The sequence below is a fragment of the Myxine glutinosa genome, chromosome 2 (genome assembly GCF_964187855.1).
Source record: "Myxine glutinosa chromosome 2, kmMyxGlut1.1, whole genome shotgun sequence".
Taxonomy (NCBI): Eukaryota; Metazoa; Chordata; class Myxini; order Myxiniformes; family Myxinidae; genus Myxine; species Myxine glutinosa.
The window spans coordinates 255532552-255548038 of NC_136262.1; the positions used below are offsets into that span (position 1 = coordinate 255532552).

Below are 15487 nucleotides of genomic sequence, written 5' to 3' on the forward strand. Positions count from 1 at the left end.
CATCCGTACACAAAACTTTTTCGCGGGTTGCGGCACTGGACGTCATCCGGACTCAAAGGGTTAAGAAAATGTGTAAATTAAGAAAATGTGTAAATTAACTCTTTGAGTACGGGATTTTTTTTGATAAAAATACCCCCGGTACGGGATTAATTTGGCATTTTGGTACTATACGGGAATGCCACCACGTACTGACGATCGATTTGTAGATATAGTCGATGACGTGTCATCCGTACACAAAACTTTTTCGCGGGTTGCGGCACTGGACGTCGTCCGGACTCAAAGGGTTAAGAAAATGTGCAAATTAAGAAAAGTGTAAATTAAGAAAATGTGTAAATTAAGAAAAGTGTAAATTAAGAAAATGTGTAAATTAAGAAAATGTGTAAATTAAGAAAATGTGCAAATTAAGAAAAGTGTAAATTAAGAAAATGTGCAAATTAAGAAAAGCGTAAATTAAGAAAATGTGCAAATTAAGAAAATGTGTAAATTAAGAAAATGTGTAAATTAAGAAAATGTGTAAATTAAGAAAATGTGTAAATTAAGAAAATGTGTAAATTAAGAAAAGTGTAAATTAAGAAAATGTGCAAATTAAGAAAAGTGTAAATTAAGAAAATGTGTAAATTAAGAAAATGTGTAAATTAAGAAAATGTGTAAATTAAGAAAATGTGCAAATTACGAAAAGTGTAAATTAAGAAAAAATGTAAATTAAGAAAATGTGTAAATTAAGAAAATGTGCAAGTTAAGAAAATGTGCAAATTAAGAAGTGTAAATTAAGAAAATGTGTAAATTAAGAAAATGTGCAAATTAAGAAAATGTGTAAATTAAGAAAATGTGCAAATTAAGAAAAGTGTAAATTAAGAAAATGTGTAAATTAAGAAAATGTGCAAATTAAGAAAATGTGTAAATTAAGAAAAGTGTAAATTAAGAAAAGTGTAAATTAAGAAAATGTGCAAATTAAGAAAAGTGTAAATTAAGAAAATGTGTAAGTTAAGAAAATGTGCAAATTAAGAAGTGTAAATTAAGAAAATGTGCAAATTAAGAAAAGTGTAAATTAAGAAAATGTGTAAATTAAGAAAATGTGCAAATTAAGAAAATGTGTAAATTAAGAAAATGTGTAAATTAAGAAAATGTGTAAGAAAGTGTAAATTAAGAAAATGTGTAAATTAAGAAAATGTGTAAATTAAGAAAATGTGTCCCCATCTACAATCTATCCATAAAACTCAACATTATGCAAATCGGACGACAATTATTCAAGTTATGATCCAAAAGGTGTTTTTTGTTAATTAGGTCACAATCCGAAAAAGCAGGTCAATGACATGGATGAAATATCTGGTGCACAAGATGCATGCAATGGTATCTGGTGCAGGTACACTGACTTATGATGCAAAAACCTCTTGAAAGGCCAAGCGGTCTTTGAGATTCCGCATTGGCAAAAATTGAGCGATGACAAAAAACGCGTTTCTTTTGTTCAGACGCCATTTGACTTTGACCTTGACCTCAGAGGTGTATGATGTGAATCATCATCATCAATGCTGTTTGATCTGTTAGCGACTTGTGGTGAAACGTGTTAAAGTGTCTAATTAGGTCATGTCCTTAAAACTAGGTCAATGTTAAAAATTTTTGTCAGCCCCACATAGTTTTTATTCCCATTTATTGATGCAAAATTGCATTTCATTCAGAAAGTCCCAGCGGGCTCAGAGATGCAGCTTGGAAATTCGCAGAAAAAAAGGAAGAAAAACAAAAACCGAAATGGTGGTGTCGTACTAGGGGTCTGGGATTCCATTAGATATTTGGGGTACTAATTGTAGAAACAAACCCTTCAACAGGTATAAGCTTCCCCCTATCCTATAAGAGACTTAAATACCGTTTTCTACCATATAGTTCATCTAACACGCTTTCAAATTCTACCTCAGTCATTGTTACCAGACATTATGAAACACGGTTCAGAAAGATTGATTTCAAAACTTTCACAGAAACAAATGGTGACGTTCTTGATAAGGTAGGATGTTTCTCACCAGAGGTTTACGAGCAAGCAAGACGTCACGCGTCACTACAACATGCACCGCAAGCGTGAGAACTCCCTGCGCCATGGATTCATGCGCTTTGCACCGCTTGAGGACTGTGGCCTATACTACCAGGGCTGCCATCTCAACGGAAAAAGCACACATTACCACTGCATGCAGGTTTGCAAATTCGATCGGGTATGGGTCAACCAATCGGATTTGGCATTCTTGAAATTTTTATTTGAAAAAAAGGCATAAATCCTGTGCAATGTGCTCATACCTGATCTTGATCTTGTGATGATAGGAACTAGGTAGAGCTCATACCTCTGCCAGGCTGAACAGTTTATCCCACTGATAGGCCAGATCTGCATCGGGACCTGAACCAAAATCTAATCGGCTCGATCTTTTCACCTACCTAACTCATCAACCAAGTTTCATCTGAATCCATCAAAACTTTTTTATGCCATGCCATGCATCATTATTGGTCCTATATATCAATGGGGAAGAATCAATTAAAAATTATAATATCCGGATCTTCACCAAAATCTAAGCAATTTGTCCTCGTCACACACCTAACATGTTTACCAAATTTTGTCCGAATCTGTCCATAAATTTTGAGATATCAAGCTCACAGCACAACCTCTGTCCACTTTAGGTGGCGGAGGGTAACTCTTTCACACATCGTTTTCACACAGGCGAACAACAGTTTACATGTTGTATACCACTGATAGGCTGGATCTGCATCCAGACCTTAACCAAAATCGAACTCGCCTGTTCTTGTCACTTTCCCAACTCATCCACCAGATTTTGTCCGAATGCGTCCACAACTTTTTGGGATATCGTGCTAAATATCGTTTTTGTCTCCTTCTCTCAATGGTGAAGAATCACTTGTGAAATCCTAGTATCTGGATCCGGATCTTCACAAAAATCTAATCAATTCATCCTTGTCACACACTCAACCTGTCCAGCAAGTTTAGTGCAAATCCGTCCACAACCTTTTGAGATATCCTGTTCACAAACGGACAAACACACAAGTAAACTAGAACGGGCACTCGGTAGAGCGCATACCTTCGCCGCAGCTACTGTACTGTACTGTACTAAAATACGATTTTGACCTTTTCGTGACCTTGACCTTGACCTTTGACCCGATTGCTCCCAAAATCTAATCAAATGTGTCCCGTATAATAACCAATCATCCCACCAAATTTCATGCAATTCGGTTGAATACTTTTTGAGTTATGCGAATAACATACACACACACACACACACAGACATACAAATAAATACACAGCGATCAAAACATAACCTTCCGCTTTTGCGAAGGTAACTAGAACGGCACTCCTGGGTGAGCATACCTCCGCCTGGTTGGTCATATCACTCAATGGTGAAGAATCACTTAAATAATTCTACTAGCCGGATCCAGATCTTCACCAAAATTGAATCGATTCTTCCTTGTCACACACACAACCTGTCCAATAAGTTTCGTCCAAATCCATCCATGACTTTTTGAGATTTCCTGCTATGTATCGTTTTTGGCCCAATGGTGAAGAATCACTTATAAAAAATAAATAATTCCCAGATCTGAATCCATATTCAGCTCTTCACCAAAATCGAATCGAATTGTCCTTGTGACACACCCAACCTCTCCACCAAGTTTCGTCCAAATCCGTCCACAACTTTTTGAGATATCCTGCTATGTATCGTTTTTGGCCCTATCTCCCAATGGTGAAGAATCACATAAAAAATCTAGTAGCCGGATCCGGATCTTCACCAAAATTGAAACGATTCTTCCTTGTCACACACACAACCCGTCCACCAAGTTTCGTCCAAATCCATCCATGACTTTTTGAGATTTCCTGCTATGTATCGTTTTTGGCCCTATCTTCCAATGGTGAAGAATCACTTATAAAAAATAAGTAATTCTCAGATCTAAATCCATGTTCAGATCTGCACCAAAATCGAATCGAATTGTCCTTGTGAGACACCCAACCTGTCCTCCAAGTTTCGTCCGAATCAGTCCACAACTTTTTGAGATATCCTGCTATGTATCGTTTTTGGCCCAATGGTGAAGCATCACTTATAAAAAATAAGTAATTCTCAGATCTAAATCCATGTTCAGATCTGCACCAAAATCGAATCGAATTGTCCTTGTGACACACTCAACCTGTCCTCCAAGTTTCGTCCGAATCAGTCCACAACTTTTTGAGATATCCTGCTATGTATCGTTTTTGGCCCTATCTCCCAATGGTGAAGAATCACATAAAAAATCTAGTAGCCGGATCCGGATCTTCACCAAAATTGAAACGATTCTTCCTTGTCACACACACAACCTGTCCACCAAGTTTCGTCCAAATCCATCCATGACTTTTTGAGATTTCCTGCTATGTATCGTTTTTGGCCATATCTTCCAATGGTGAAGAATCACTTATAAAAAATAAGTAATTCTCAGATCTAAATCCATGTTCAGATCTGCACCAAAATCGAATCGAATTGTCCTTGTGAGACACCCAACCTGTCCTCCAAGTTTCGTCCGAATCCGTCCACAACTTTTTGAGATATCCTGCTATGTATCGTTTTGTCCCTATCTCCCAATGGTGAAGCATCACTTAAAAATTCTAGTAGCCGGATCCGAACCCGGATCTTCACCAAAATCTAATCATTTCGTCCTTGTCACACATGTTACATCTCTGCCAAATTTGTCCACAACTTTTTGAGATATTTTGTTCACAAACAGACAGACAGGGATGAAAACATAACCTCCATCCACCTCCGGTGGCGGAAGTAATAACTGCTCTTCTGGTGTAAAGCCAGAAAGTGACTCCATGTCGTAGATGATGTCATATTTGGGGGATAATGTTGATCCCATTAGTTTGTCGACTCGTACTCTTTATTCGACAATGAACACACGATGGCATCTCACTGAATTAATAGGAACACTACCAGCTGATCTCATTTCCAAATCCGTTGAGCATAAGGTGGACCCCTTTGCTTTATGATTACAACTACTGTTATGGCAGCACCCACAATAGGGGATTATGAGTCGTGTACGTGTTTTCTGTCGGGGCAAACATACATTGAAAACACCTTTACAGTCTGAGTTTCTGAGCATTCCTTTTTTTTGTGAATCCTTCCTCGTACCTGCAGATTAATCATCCGGACATCGTTGCTTCATAGCTCTAACACGTATAAAGATTTTAAAAGTTTTTTTGATGACTTGAGATGTTTCATTACATTTATCAATACGAACTACAATGATCATATATATATATATATACTCGCCAGGTGGGCTGCTGTAAGGTGTACACGAGTACCTCGGACGTGATGACGCACGAGAACTTTCACCGGAAGCACGCGGCCCTAATAAGCGACGGCTTCCAGCGGTTCCGTGCTGCAGAGGATTGTGGGCAAATGGAGTGCGCCTTCCGTGCGCAGAAAACCACACACTTCCACTGCAGGTTAACGGCCGTCGCTGAGCTTCAGGAGTCACGAGCGCTGCGCGTCTCACTGATGTTACCCAGAAGGCCGTGCGCGGTTCTCAAAGCGTGCGTACGACGTGCCCGTGTGTCCGTAGGCGTCCCAGCTGCATGTACACTTTCAAGAACAAGTGTGACATCGAGAAGCACAAAAGCTACCACATCAAAGATGACGCGTACGCACGAGACGGCTTCAAGGTGCGTCCGCTCTCTTATTGCATTGCAGATTTATTTAATTTTCCCCCAATTGGACCTCTATTTCTGCATTTATCGATTGGTGCTCTTTTTATAATTTTTGTTTTTAAGGATAAAGACTTTTCCTAACAGCTGTTTGGATATGAGTTTGTGCAAACACCCTGGTGTGGAAATGCTCCATACCGCACACGTAACTCTTCATCGTTTCGTGTTCATCTTCAAACTCTTCAGTTGCTTCATCTCCATCCTCCTTTTTCAGCTTAATTTATACACACAAAGGGTATAAATTGAATTTCAAGAAAAACCTCTTTTGAATTTGAAGAAATGCCCCTGAGGTTTGACTGTTGCAGATTTCCAAGTCTGAGGATAAGAGGAGTGTGAGTCGTGTAGTAAGGAGTCCTGATTTATTAAATAATCTTATATGGTGTTAATAACAGGAAAGCTCAATGTTAAACAAACAAACTTAAGTCTGGGTTTGATTCTCCAACAAAATGGGAAATGACAACTGCCATCCATCCAGTCCTTTTCCAATGATTCCTTAGCAGTTGTTGTTATTGTAGTTGTTTCTCTGCGAGAATTTGCTTGTGTAAAAAAAGATCCCATGGTGTCTAATTACCTGCAATATAAATATATTATTTAACTTAAATAGTATTTTATTGTAATCTTCTTAATTTTGATCGATTCTGATTGTTTTGTTTTTTTAAATGATGAATCTTTTGGGATTCTCAGCATCCTGTCGCGATACATGGAATTCAAGAAACTCTATTTTGAATCTGAATAAGTTACGTATCATGAAAAGTCTGAATTATCCCTGGCATCAGCTTTAAAAAAGTCTCGACTCCACCTTTCTTTAATGAAAACAACACAGGTTTATTCATAATCACAAGATAGCGATTCATAAAAATTCTTTGGTTTCTTTTGAAATGGGAAATCTTTCGAGAGTTTCATCCGATCTCATGAGAAAATTCCCAAAGGGTTGTTGCGAAAAGTGCATCTGCTGTCTCAAGGTTGTTGATATAGACATCAACATGCTGTCAAAAAGACAGGTAAGGTAATCCATGTAACACCTGGCTTGGATACTGGGATTGCAAACTGCAGGCCTTCTGCTTCTCAATACTCTAAAGCATTAATGATCCAAGAATCAAAATGCAAGTTTTTGATTTTTTTGAAAATTCTTTCTTTTACAAATGTGCCCAGCTATCTAGTTTGAGTTTGAGTTTGCACCGCCATGTCTATACCTTGTGCAGAAATTCTACAAGTATGAGTCATGTGCCTTCCCTGGGTGTGCGTACTCGCGTGCTTCCAATCATTTCCACTGCATCCGTCCCGGTTGTGCCTTTGCCTTCACCTCCACCGGGCAGATGGGCTCACACAAACGCAAGCACCTGCGCAGGGGGTCCAGGGGAGTCTTGGTGAGCCTGAGAGTGGTGAGGAAGAGGGACTTGTAAAGCTGTCATTATGTAAGCCCATTAGCCTGTCAGTTTACTGTAAGCAATGTTTTCTTTTGTGTCCTACCTTCTGAGTAATTACTGCATCAACACAATTTTTTTGATGATGGTGCTGTGACAGAAGAAGACACAACATGTTATTATGTGTGTAGTGTACAAGGTAGTCATTGAAGGGTAAGGCCTTAGTATGGACCGTGTGCTCGTGTAGGTTAGTTAATTTGTACTTGTAACACTGACGTGTTAAGGTTAAGTTGTTCTATTTTGGGTGTTGCTGGAAGGCGGTGTTTGATGCTGTAGAGAAGTTATCTCGGTTAAAGGTGTCATTTGATCTGTCCTTCTTGCCTGAACCGCTGAGAGCCAGGCAAGGAAAGGTGAACGGACCCACGAGAGGGTAATTAATAGGTTACCCCAGCGTGGGACATGATAAAATTTGCTCCCTTCTCCCCCACAACTTCTCCTACTGTCTTCCATGCGATGTCATGGGCAGTTCCATCCATGTCATCACCTGGGACAGAACCCTCGGGAGGATATTCCCACTGCTGCAATGCAGCATGCTATTGGCCGGACCTGTTGGCAAGTACAAGTGCCACAATTGGCCGGATCCACTGGTCGTGTTCTGATTGGGCCATGTCACGTGAGGGGCACGAGGAGTTGGGAGGGGATATGGGAGCCAATTTTTGAGCACCTGAGGAGCAGCTCTTCCTCTCTTTGCTAGGGACATCTGTGGAGCAGGACACTCGTATTTTATCGGCGACGCATCGCTGTGTGGCGATGTGTGCCGGTGCTACTCTTCTCTGCTCTTTGTACTGTTCCCTTGAGGACATTGAGCTTGTTTAGGAATCCTTGCCTGGTTTGTATGTGAGTGTGTATCTGGACCCATAGCATTTAATTTTATATGTGTTTATTTATTTATTTGTTATTGTTTTATCATTAATCGTCTGTCTTTGTCCACTGGATCCATCCGTAAACATGTCTCGTGCCCGTGTCCTTTTATTTAATAAGCCATCATTTCCAAAGATTTCTTTTATTTAATAAATGTTATTATATATTTAATATCTACTTTTAATTAATAAATCAGATGGATGTCCTTTTATTTAATAAATCATTATTTCCCAAGATATATGTGTAAACCTACTCCACAATCCACCTCCCATGTGTCACTCGTTTAGGTGACATTGGCTTCTCCCTGGGGATCTAAATATCAGTTAAAATCCTGATAACCAGCGTGGGGTTAGAACCACGCTCGGGAGTAGGATCGTTCGCTTTTGTTCGGGGGTCGTTAGGGTTAGGGTTAGGGGTCTGTTCGCTTCTAAGTTGTTAGGGTTAGGGGTCTGTTCGCTTCTAAGTTGTTAGGGTTAGGGGTCTGTTCGCTTCTAAGTTGTTAGGGTTAGGGGTCTGTTCGCTTCTAAGTTGTTAGGGTTAGGGGTCTGTTCGCTTCTAAGTTGTTAGGGTTAGGGGTCTGTTCGCTTCTAAGTTGTTAGGGTTAGGGGTCTGTTCGCTTCTAAGTTAGCATTAAGCCGGAAATCCGTGAAGCGACATCTTCCATCAGAGCGCTTAGCATTCAAATTATAACGCTGTGACCCCAATTTAAAATCACGTGTACTTTGTTGTTGATGCGTCCATTGTATATTAATGTCCTTGTAATCCATGTTAAAGTACAATAGTCTTCTTCTTCTGATGGCATGTCCGAATATGGGGCTTCTGGCTCATAGAGCATGGTGGTTTGGCCCAAGTCTTTCACCAAACAGCTGGCCAGGCATGATGGTCTATTTGAGCTTATTTGGGCTGGAGTTTGGAATTTTGGCTCGAGTGCTGGTGATAAGTCGCCTAATCTTTGTTCCAAAGATACTGGGATCTTTAACGTCCACGCGGAACAACGCCGGCAGACGGACCCCCATATTGCTGCATTTTGTGATGCAACGCCTTGACCGCTTAGCACCAATTCTGCAGTTTATAATGAAGTTGAGAATCGAACCCAGACTAGATAGCATAAAAGTTAAGTGCCCGACGTGTGCACCATCCTGTTTGATATTTATGTGAAGGACGTCTAATTTGATGATTGTAGACGAGATGTTGAAAAAGCATTCGAGGATATCGCTCGAGCTTTCACGGTGTGGTTCCTGCTTTTATTTCCGACCATTTCTCCAAGGGCATTCGTCATCCATTTTTCCTTTCGTCATGTGAACTTCTACCTTGTAGACCATAACCGTTCCCCGTTCAACCTCCAATGTGCTCGATCTGTGTGGACATTCCCTGTAGTTGGCTCTTAAGGAAAAGGATTACATTGTTTTCATACGAGCCCGTTGCTTCCACACATCCAATCACCACCGTTGCCCTCTACTTTCTTTTCCCTATGTTTCCTAGAGTGCAAATGATGAACCAACTACCGATGGAAGTGCTTCCTCACCTTCTGCATCGACCTCGGTCACCTCTACCATTCTACCGACTCAGTCCCTGCCTCCTGCAGCTGTCCCTGCTACTCCGGCCATCGCTTCCTCATTGATGGCGCGACTGGTTTCGCCCACCGGTGTACAACCGTGTAAGTGACTGTAGGTGCATGCGGGATGACATCCCTGGGATGACGACTTGATGTGATGAAGTATGATGATGTTCAGCCGACTCTGCAGTTAGTTTGAAGATACGTAGATGTACCAGAAGGCGTTGAAGGTGTTTGCATGTGTACTTCCGGTTAGAAATTCCAAGGCCAAGATTTTCAAAAAACAATTGCTGAATTTCGAATATGCTTCAGACTGATGGAAAGTTTTTCGTGAGATATTTTTTTGAGTAAAACAGTATTTTTCTTTTTTGTCCAGCGTTTGAACAAGACAGCGAATCGGAATCCTCGTTTCAAATTCAACAGATGAAGCCTGAAGTGGTCGAAAACGACGTCACACAGGCACGCAGCCTGGATCTGAGCCTGAAGCATTCTGGGTAAGTCGTGATAAGCCCTCCAATCGTGTTTGTGCTGCGGGGCAACCCGAGGGAACAAGGAAGGAGTGCATCTTGGGTGATGCTTCCTCACATTTGAAAAAGTGAAATGATGTTCAGATATTTCACATGTTTTATATGTTACGATATGACATGTTGCACTCCTAAACGATTAAGCATATAAATAATTACAGAGGAAAAAGGTGAGGGTTTAGTCGGATTGTTTGAAGGTGAGGAGTGAGTAGGATCGTTTGACATTAACCTATACTTCTTGTTTTTTGAAATCTTCATTGAAAGCTGTGTATATGAAACACGGCCCTATTCTCCAACATGTGCCCCTACTACATGTGGGCTTTTGTCCCACCGTTGTGGTAATGCCTTGATGGCAGGAACATAAACCTTTCATACAGGTACATGGTTATTCTGTGGAAGGGAGAAGGCTGGGGCAGGATGTATGGGATAAACAAGATGGACACTACTGGGGATTTTAGGAAAGAAAACGGGGAAGTTGAAGGAAGTGGGTTTGGGCTGGATTAATGGGGGTAGAAAAGATCAAGGCTTTGGATGGGGGAAGACGAGAGATGGTGGTGAACGGCTGTCTTGAAGACTTGGAGGGAAGAGTGGGATTGAAGGGAGTGAGGGAGTTTGTTCCAGAGGTGGGAGTCAAGAGGAATGAAAGAGTGAAGGTGAGCAGAGAGCCTAGATTTTGGCAGTTTAACCATAAGAGGGTTGCTGGCAGATCTTGTGCGACCTGTAGGAATATTTGGGGGACAGAGCACAGAGAGAGCTGGAGGAGCAAGGCCGGAGAGGAGTCGGTAGAAGACAGAAAGACCACCAACCTGCCTGTGGTGAGTGAGTGAAAGGCCCTTGGAGTTAGCTTCATCGCAGGATATTCCAATGATTCTGAACACTTTGGCTTCAACAGAGTGAAGCTGAGTTAGGTGTGAGGCAGGAACACCGGCCCAAAGGGGAGAGCAGTACTCCCTTGAGCTGCGCATTAAAGCCTTGTATGTGGTGAGGAGCTCAGGTGTACCAAGGAAGGACTTCGCACGACGGAGGATGCCCAGTCGGCGACTGGCTTTGGAGGCCAGATTGGAAATGTGGTTTTCCCAGGAAAGATCATGGCAGATAGTGAGACCCAAAAGCTTGAGCGACAGAACTTCTTGGAGAGGATTGTTGACAAAGTAGATGGGAGGGTTTTCCAGACGGTCTTTTCAGAGAGACATGGTAAGGGTGTGAGATTTGTCAGGATTGAAAGAAAGGCTAGAGTTACGCACACTCATCTCTAAGCTGTATAGCCTGGGTGTAAATCCCAAACCGGCTATAAACTTTCACATGCTGGGTGATTCATCAATGTGTGTGCCGTCCCTCAGGTGGACGTTAAACCGGGCATCCCGTCTGCCTGCACTAGTTGGTGGGAGTTAAAGACCCCTCGGTGTCCTTCGCGAAGAGTAGGCAAACTATTGCTGGCACCATAAACAAATAATAAATGCCTGCCCTAATCTTTGTCGAATGTCGGGCCTGGCCAGCCAGTTCGTGAAAGACTTGGGCAAATCTCTCCCAGACAAGCCCACAAGAACATGGGAATAATTTTGGCCATTAAAGAAGAAGAAGATGCGTTATGTCAATTTATTGATTTATTTCAAACAAAATGTGTAGGTTGGCGTTGAACCACTCAGATGTCAACACCAATATGTGGTTTAAACAAAACATTAATTTCATTGTAATTTTGCATTTTGAGAATACTGTATAGCACCAAATGAATATCATGTCAAGGACTTTGTCTCACATCCTATCCTTGGTATCGAATCCTGTTTTATCATACCGGCGAAACAACATACACAGCAATAAAGTGGATTCGTTAATGTTTTTGGTGAGTAACTAATTTGTGAGCTTTTCTTTTATTCATCTTTGGTTTCCGCAGTGATGCTGGACGCAACCATCTCGGATCCCCCGAAATCAAGCAGGTTAGCAGGCGTGTGAAAAGCCCTTTAATGAGTTCTGCTAAAGTTTTTGGCCGTATAAAAAGTAACCTGTTTATTATCAGTGACTTAGCTGAAATTGTGGGTCAGTGAGGGGTCTGGTGTTTATCTTTTGAATATTTTTAAGAGCTTCATTTTACACAAGGGGCATTCCATCAATAAAGGTTAACAAAGAAATAAATGCTGCAAGCTAAGGAGACATTATAATTCACACAATCATTATTTCTTCAGTGAGAACCAATGGAGAGTAAGTAGCCTGAATAATCACCTTTTTTGGAATAAGTTACTTATTTTTGGGAAGAAAACACAATTACAAACGAATTGAATAACCACAAACAAAATTTTCAACGTTAAATTTTTTTAAATGAATTGATCAAATGTACATACTCTTGACAAAACACCTCTACCGCAGCAGTCTCTTGGCAAGAGTTGTGATGGATGTTTCGGTTAAATCGGGTGTTTCGGTTAAATCGGGTGTTTCGATTACGCTGCTGGGTGTTTTGGTTACATTGGGTGGTCCGGTTAAATTAGGTGTTTTGGTTATGCTGGTGGGTGTTTCAGTTACATTGGCTGTTTCGGTTATGCTGGTGGGTGTTTCGGTTACATTGGGTGTTTCGGTTATGCTGGTGGGTGTTTCGGTTACATTGGGTGTTTCGGTTACATTGGGTGTTTTGGTTACATTGGGTGTTTCGGTTATGCTGTTTGGTGTTTTGGTTACATTGGGTGTTTTGGTTACGCTGCTGCGTGTTTCGGTTACATTGGGTGTTTCGGTTACATTGGGTGTTTCGGTTACATTGGGTGTTTCGGTTACATTGGGTGTTTCGGTTACATTGGGTGTTTCGGTTACATTGGGTGTTTTGGTTACATTGGGTGTTTTGGTTACGCTGCTGCGTGTTTCGGTTACATTGGGTGTTTCGGTTACATTGGGTGTTTCGGTTACATTGGGTGTTTCGGTTACATTGGGTGTTTCGGTTACATTGTGTGTTTCGGTTACATTGGGTGTTTCGGTTACATTGGGTGTTTCGGTTATGCTGTTTGGTGTTTTGGTTACATTGGGTGTTTTGGTTACGCTGCTGCGTGTTTCGGTTACATTGGGTGTTTCGGTTACATTGGGTGTTTCGGTTACATTGGGTGTTTCGGTTACATTGTGTGTTTCGGTTACATTGTGTGTTTCGGTTACATTGGGTGTTTCGATTAAATCGGGTGTTTCGGTTACGCTGCTGGGTGTTTTGGTTACATTGGGTGGTCCGGTTAAATTAGGTGTTTTGGTTATGCTGCTGGGTGTTTCAGTTACATTGGCTGTTTCGGTTATGCTGGTGGGTGTTTCGGTTACATTGGGTGTTTCGGTTACATTGGGTGTTTCGGTTACATTGGGTGTTTCGGTTACATTGGGTGTTTCGGTTACATTGGGTGTTTCGGTTACATTGGGTGTTTCGGTTATGCTGTTTGGTGTTTTGGTTACATTGGGTGTTTTGGTTACGCTGCTGCGTGTTTCGGTTACATTGGGTGTTTCGGTTACATTGGGTGTTTCGGTTACATTGGGTGTTTCGGTTACATTGGGTGTTTTGGTTACGCTGCTGCGTGTTTTGGTTACATTGGGTGTTTCGGTTATGCTGTTTGGTGTTTCGGTTACATTGGGTGTTTCGGTTACGCTGCTGCGTGTTTCGGTTACATTGGGTGTTTCGGTTACATTGGGTGTTTCGGTTACATTGGGTGTTTCGGTTACATTGGGTGTTTCGGTTACATTGTGTGTTTCGGTTACATTGGGTGTTTCGATTAAATCGGGTGTTTCGGTTACGCTGCTAGGTGTTTTGGTAACATTGAGTGTTTTGGTTATGCTGTTTGGTGTTTTGGTTACATTGAGTGTTTCGGTTACATTGGGTGTTTCGATTAAATCGGGTGTTTCGGTTACGCTGCTAGGTGTTTTGGTAACATTGAGTGTTTTGGTTATGCTGTTTGGTGTTTTGGTTACATTGAGTGTTTCGGTTATGCTGCTGGGTGGTCCGGTTGCATTTGGTGGTCTGGTTACGTTTGGTGGTTTGGCATTGCTGGGTGTTTCCGTTATGCTGGGTTGTACAGTTGTGGTAGGTTGTGTGCTGTTGCCTTCCCAGCAGTTAAGTCTGACAGGGCAGGGTGCTCTTCAGGGTGCCAGAGATAACTCACCTTCCCTTCACTGAAGACACAATGGGATCTTTGACATCCACCAACAACCAGTACATTCTGGCATACAGGACGCCCAGTCTAACGTCTATCCAATGGACGGCACACATACAGTACTACAGATGCCTCGCCCTCCATGTGAAACACTGGGATGACAGTTCATAGATAGGTCGAGATTCAAACTCAGGCTAGACAGCTCAGATTCGAGTGCACATACCTCCTAAACTATTCTGTTAGCCTATGGAATTATTATGGAATTATTAAATACAGTATTGTTTGGATAAAAAAATTACTGGAAGAATATTCTCAGTTTGGTGCTGATGATAAACAGGTTATTTTCATGTGAACTTGGGAATAACATTAAACTGGTGTTTTGTATGAAAATGCTTTTTGTCCTTTCTTAATGGATGTTTCACCATGAGCAATACCTTTTGTGTCTTTATAAGAAAAATCTCACACTAATCATCTTGTCATCGTCTGGCTTTATACGTAAACTCACTTCATCCACACTGAAAATAGAATCGAGCTGGTTTGGCCTGTGACCTTGGTTAATACAACAGGCTTTATTTTGTTGCCCACCCACCCCCACCCGTCTAGACTTTTCCTCTGGTTATTGCCAACAACAACAACCAATCAGAAGAGCCATCACACTCTTCGTCCCCATTTTGGGAAACACTCGTTCGCAGGTAAATCCATCGCCTGTTGCCAAATGTACAAAGGTGGGCAGAACTCTTGGTGAAGCCAAAACTCCAATGGTCGGGTGTAGGTTCACCCATCGTTCGAGTCATCATAACAAATGATGGAACTGATGCCAGATCTGAATCTTATCTTGTTCAAATTCGAATCCACTTGTTCTTGTCACCTGCCCAACTCATTCACCAAGTTTCGTCCACAACTTTTTGAGATATCATGCAATATATCGTTTTGACTTTATCTCTCAATGCTCAAGAATCACTTTAAATATTCCCTAATCTGGATCCAGATCTTCATCAAAATCTAATTTCTTCATCAATTCTTCCTTGACACATATCCAACCTGTACGCCAAGTTTTGTCTGAATCCATCCATAACTCAAATCTGTCCACAGCTTTTTGAAACAAACAGGCGTGAAAACATAACCTCCATCCATCTTTGGTGACACAGGTAAAAGGTAAAACAAACAAGTACAGGTACATTCAAAGCACACCGCCGCCATACCAAATAAATAAATAACATCCTCCAGCGTGGCACATAGAGACAGTATTGGTATGGAGAGATGTACAATAATTGATTGATTAATTGCATAATTAAAATCAATAAACA

The 15487-nt window shown here is 41.3% G+C and overlaps 1 protein-coding gene across 4 annotated transcripts in view; it reads left to right on the plus strand.

Annotated features, from left to right (window-relative positions):
* The window catches only part of CASZ1 (castor zinc finger 1), a 242081-nt gene that overhangs the window by 194736 nt on the left and 31858 nt on the right, over nt 1-15487 (plus strand). For 3 of the 4 annotated variants that reach the window (XM_078772441.1, XM_078772442.1, XM_078772443.1), the window contains 8 exons: nt 2016-2180; nt 5283-5455; nt 5572-5671; nt 6916-7095; nt 9481-9655; nt 9930-10047; nt 11969-12011; nt 14784-14872. In XM_078772441.1, the coding sequence (XP_078628567.1) occupies nt 2016-2180; nt 5283-5455; nt 5572-5671; nt 6916-7095; nt 9481-9655; nt 9930-10047; nt 11969-12011; nt 14784-14872 (1043 nt within the window). The remainder of the gene's footprint in view (nt 1-2015; nt 2181-5282; nt 5456-5571; nt 5672-6915; nt 7096-9480; nt 9656-9929; nt 10048-11968; nt 12012-14783; nt 14873-15487) is intronic. The other variant, XM_068105889.2, reaches the window with a different exon arrangement.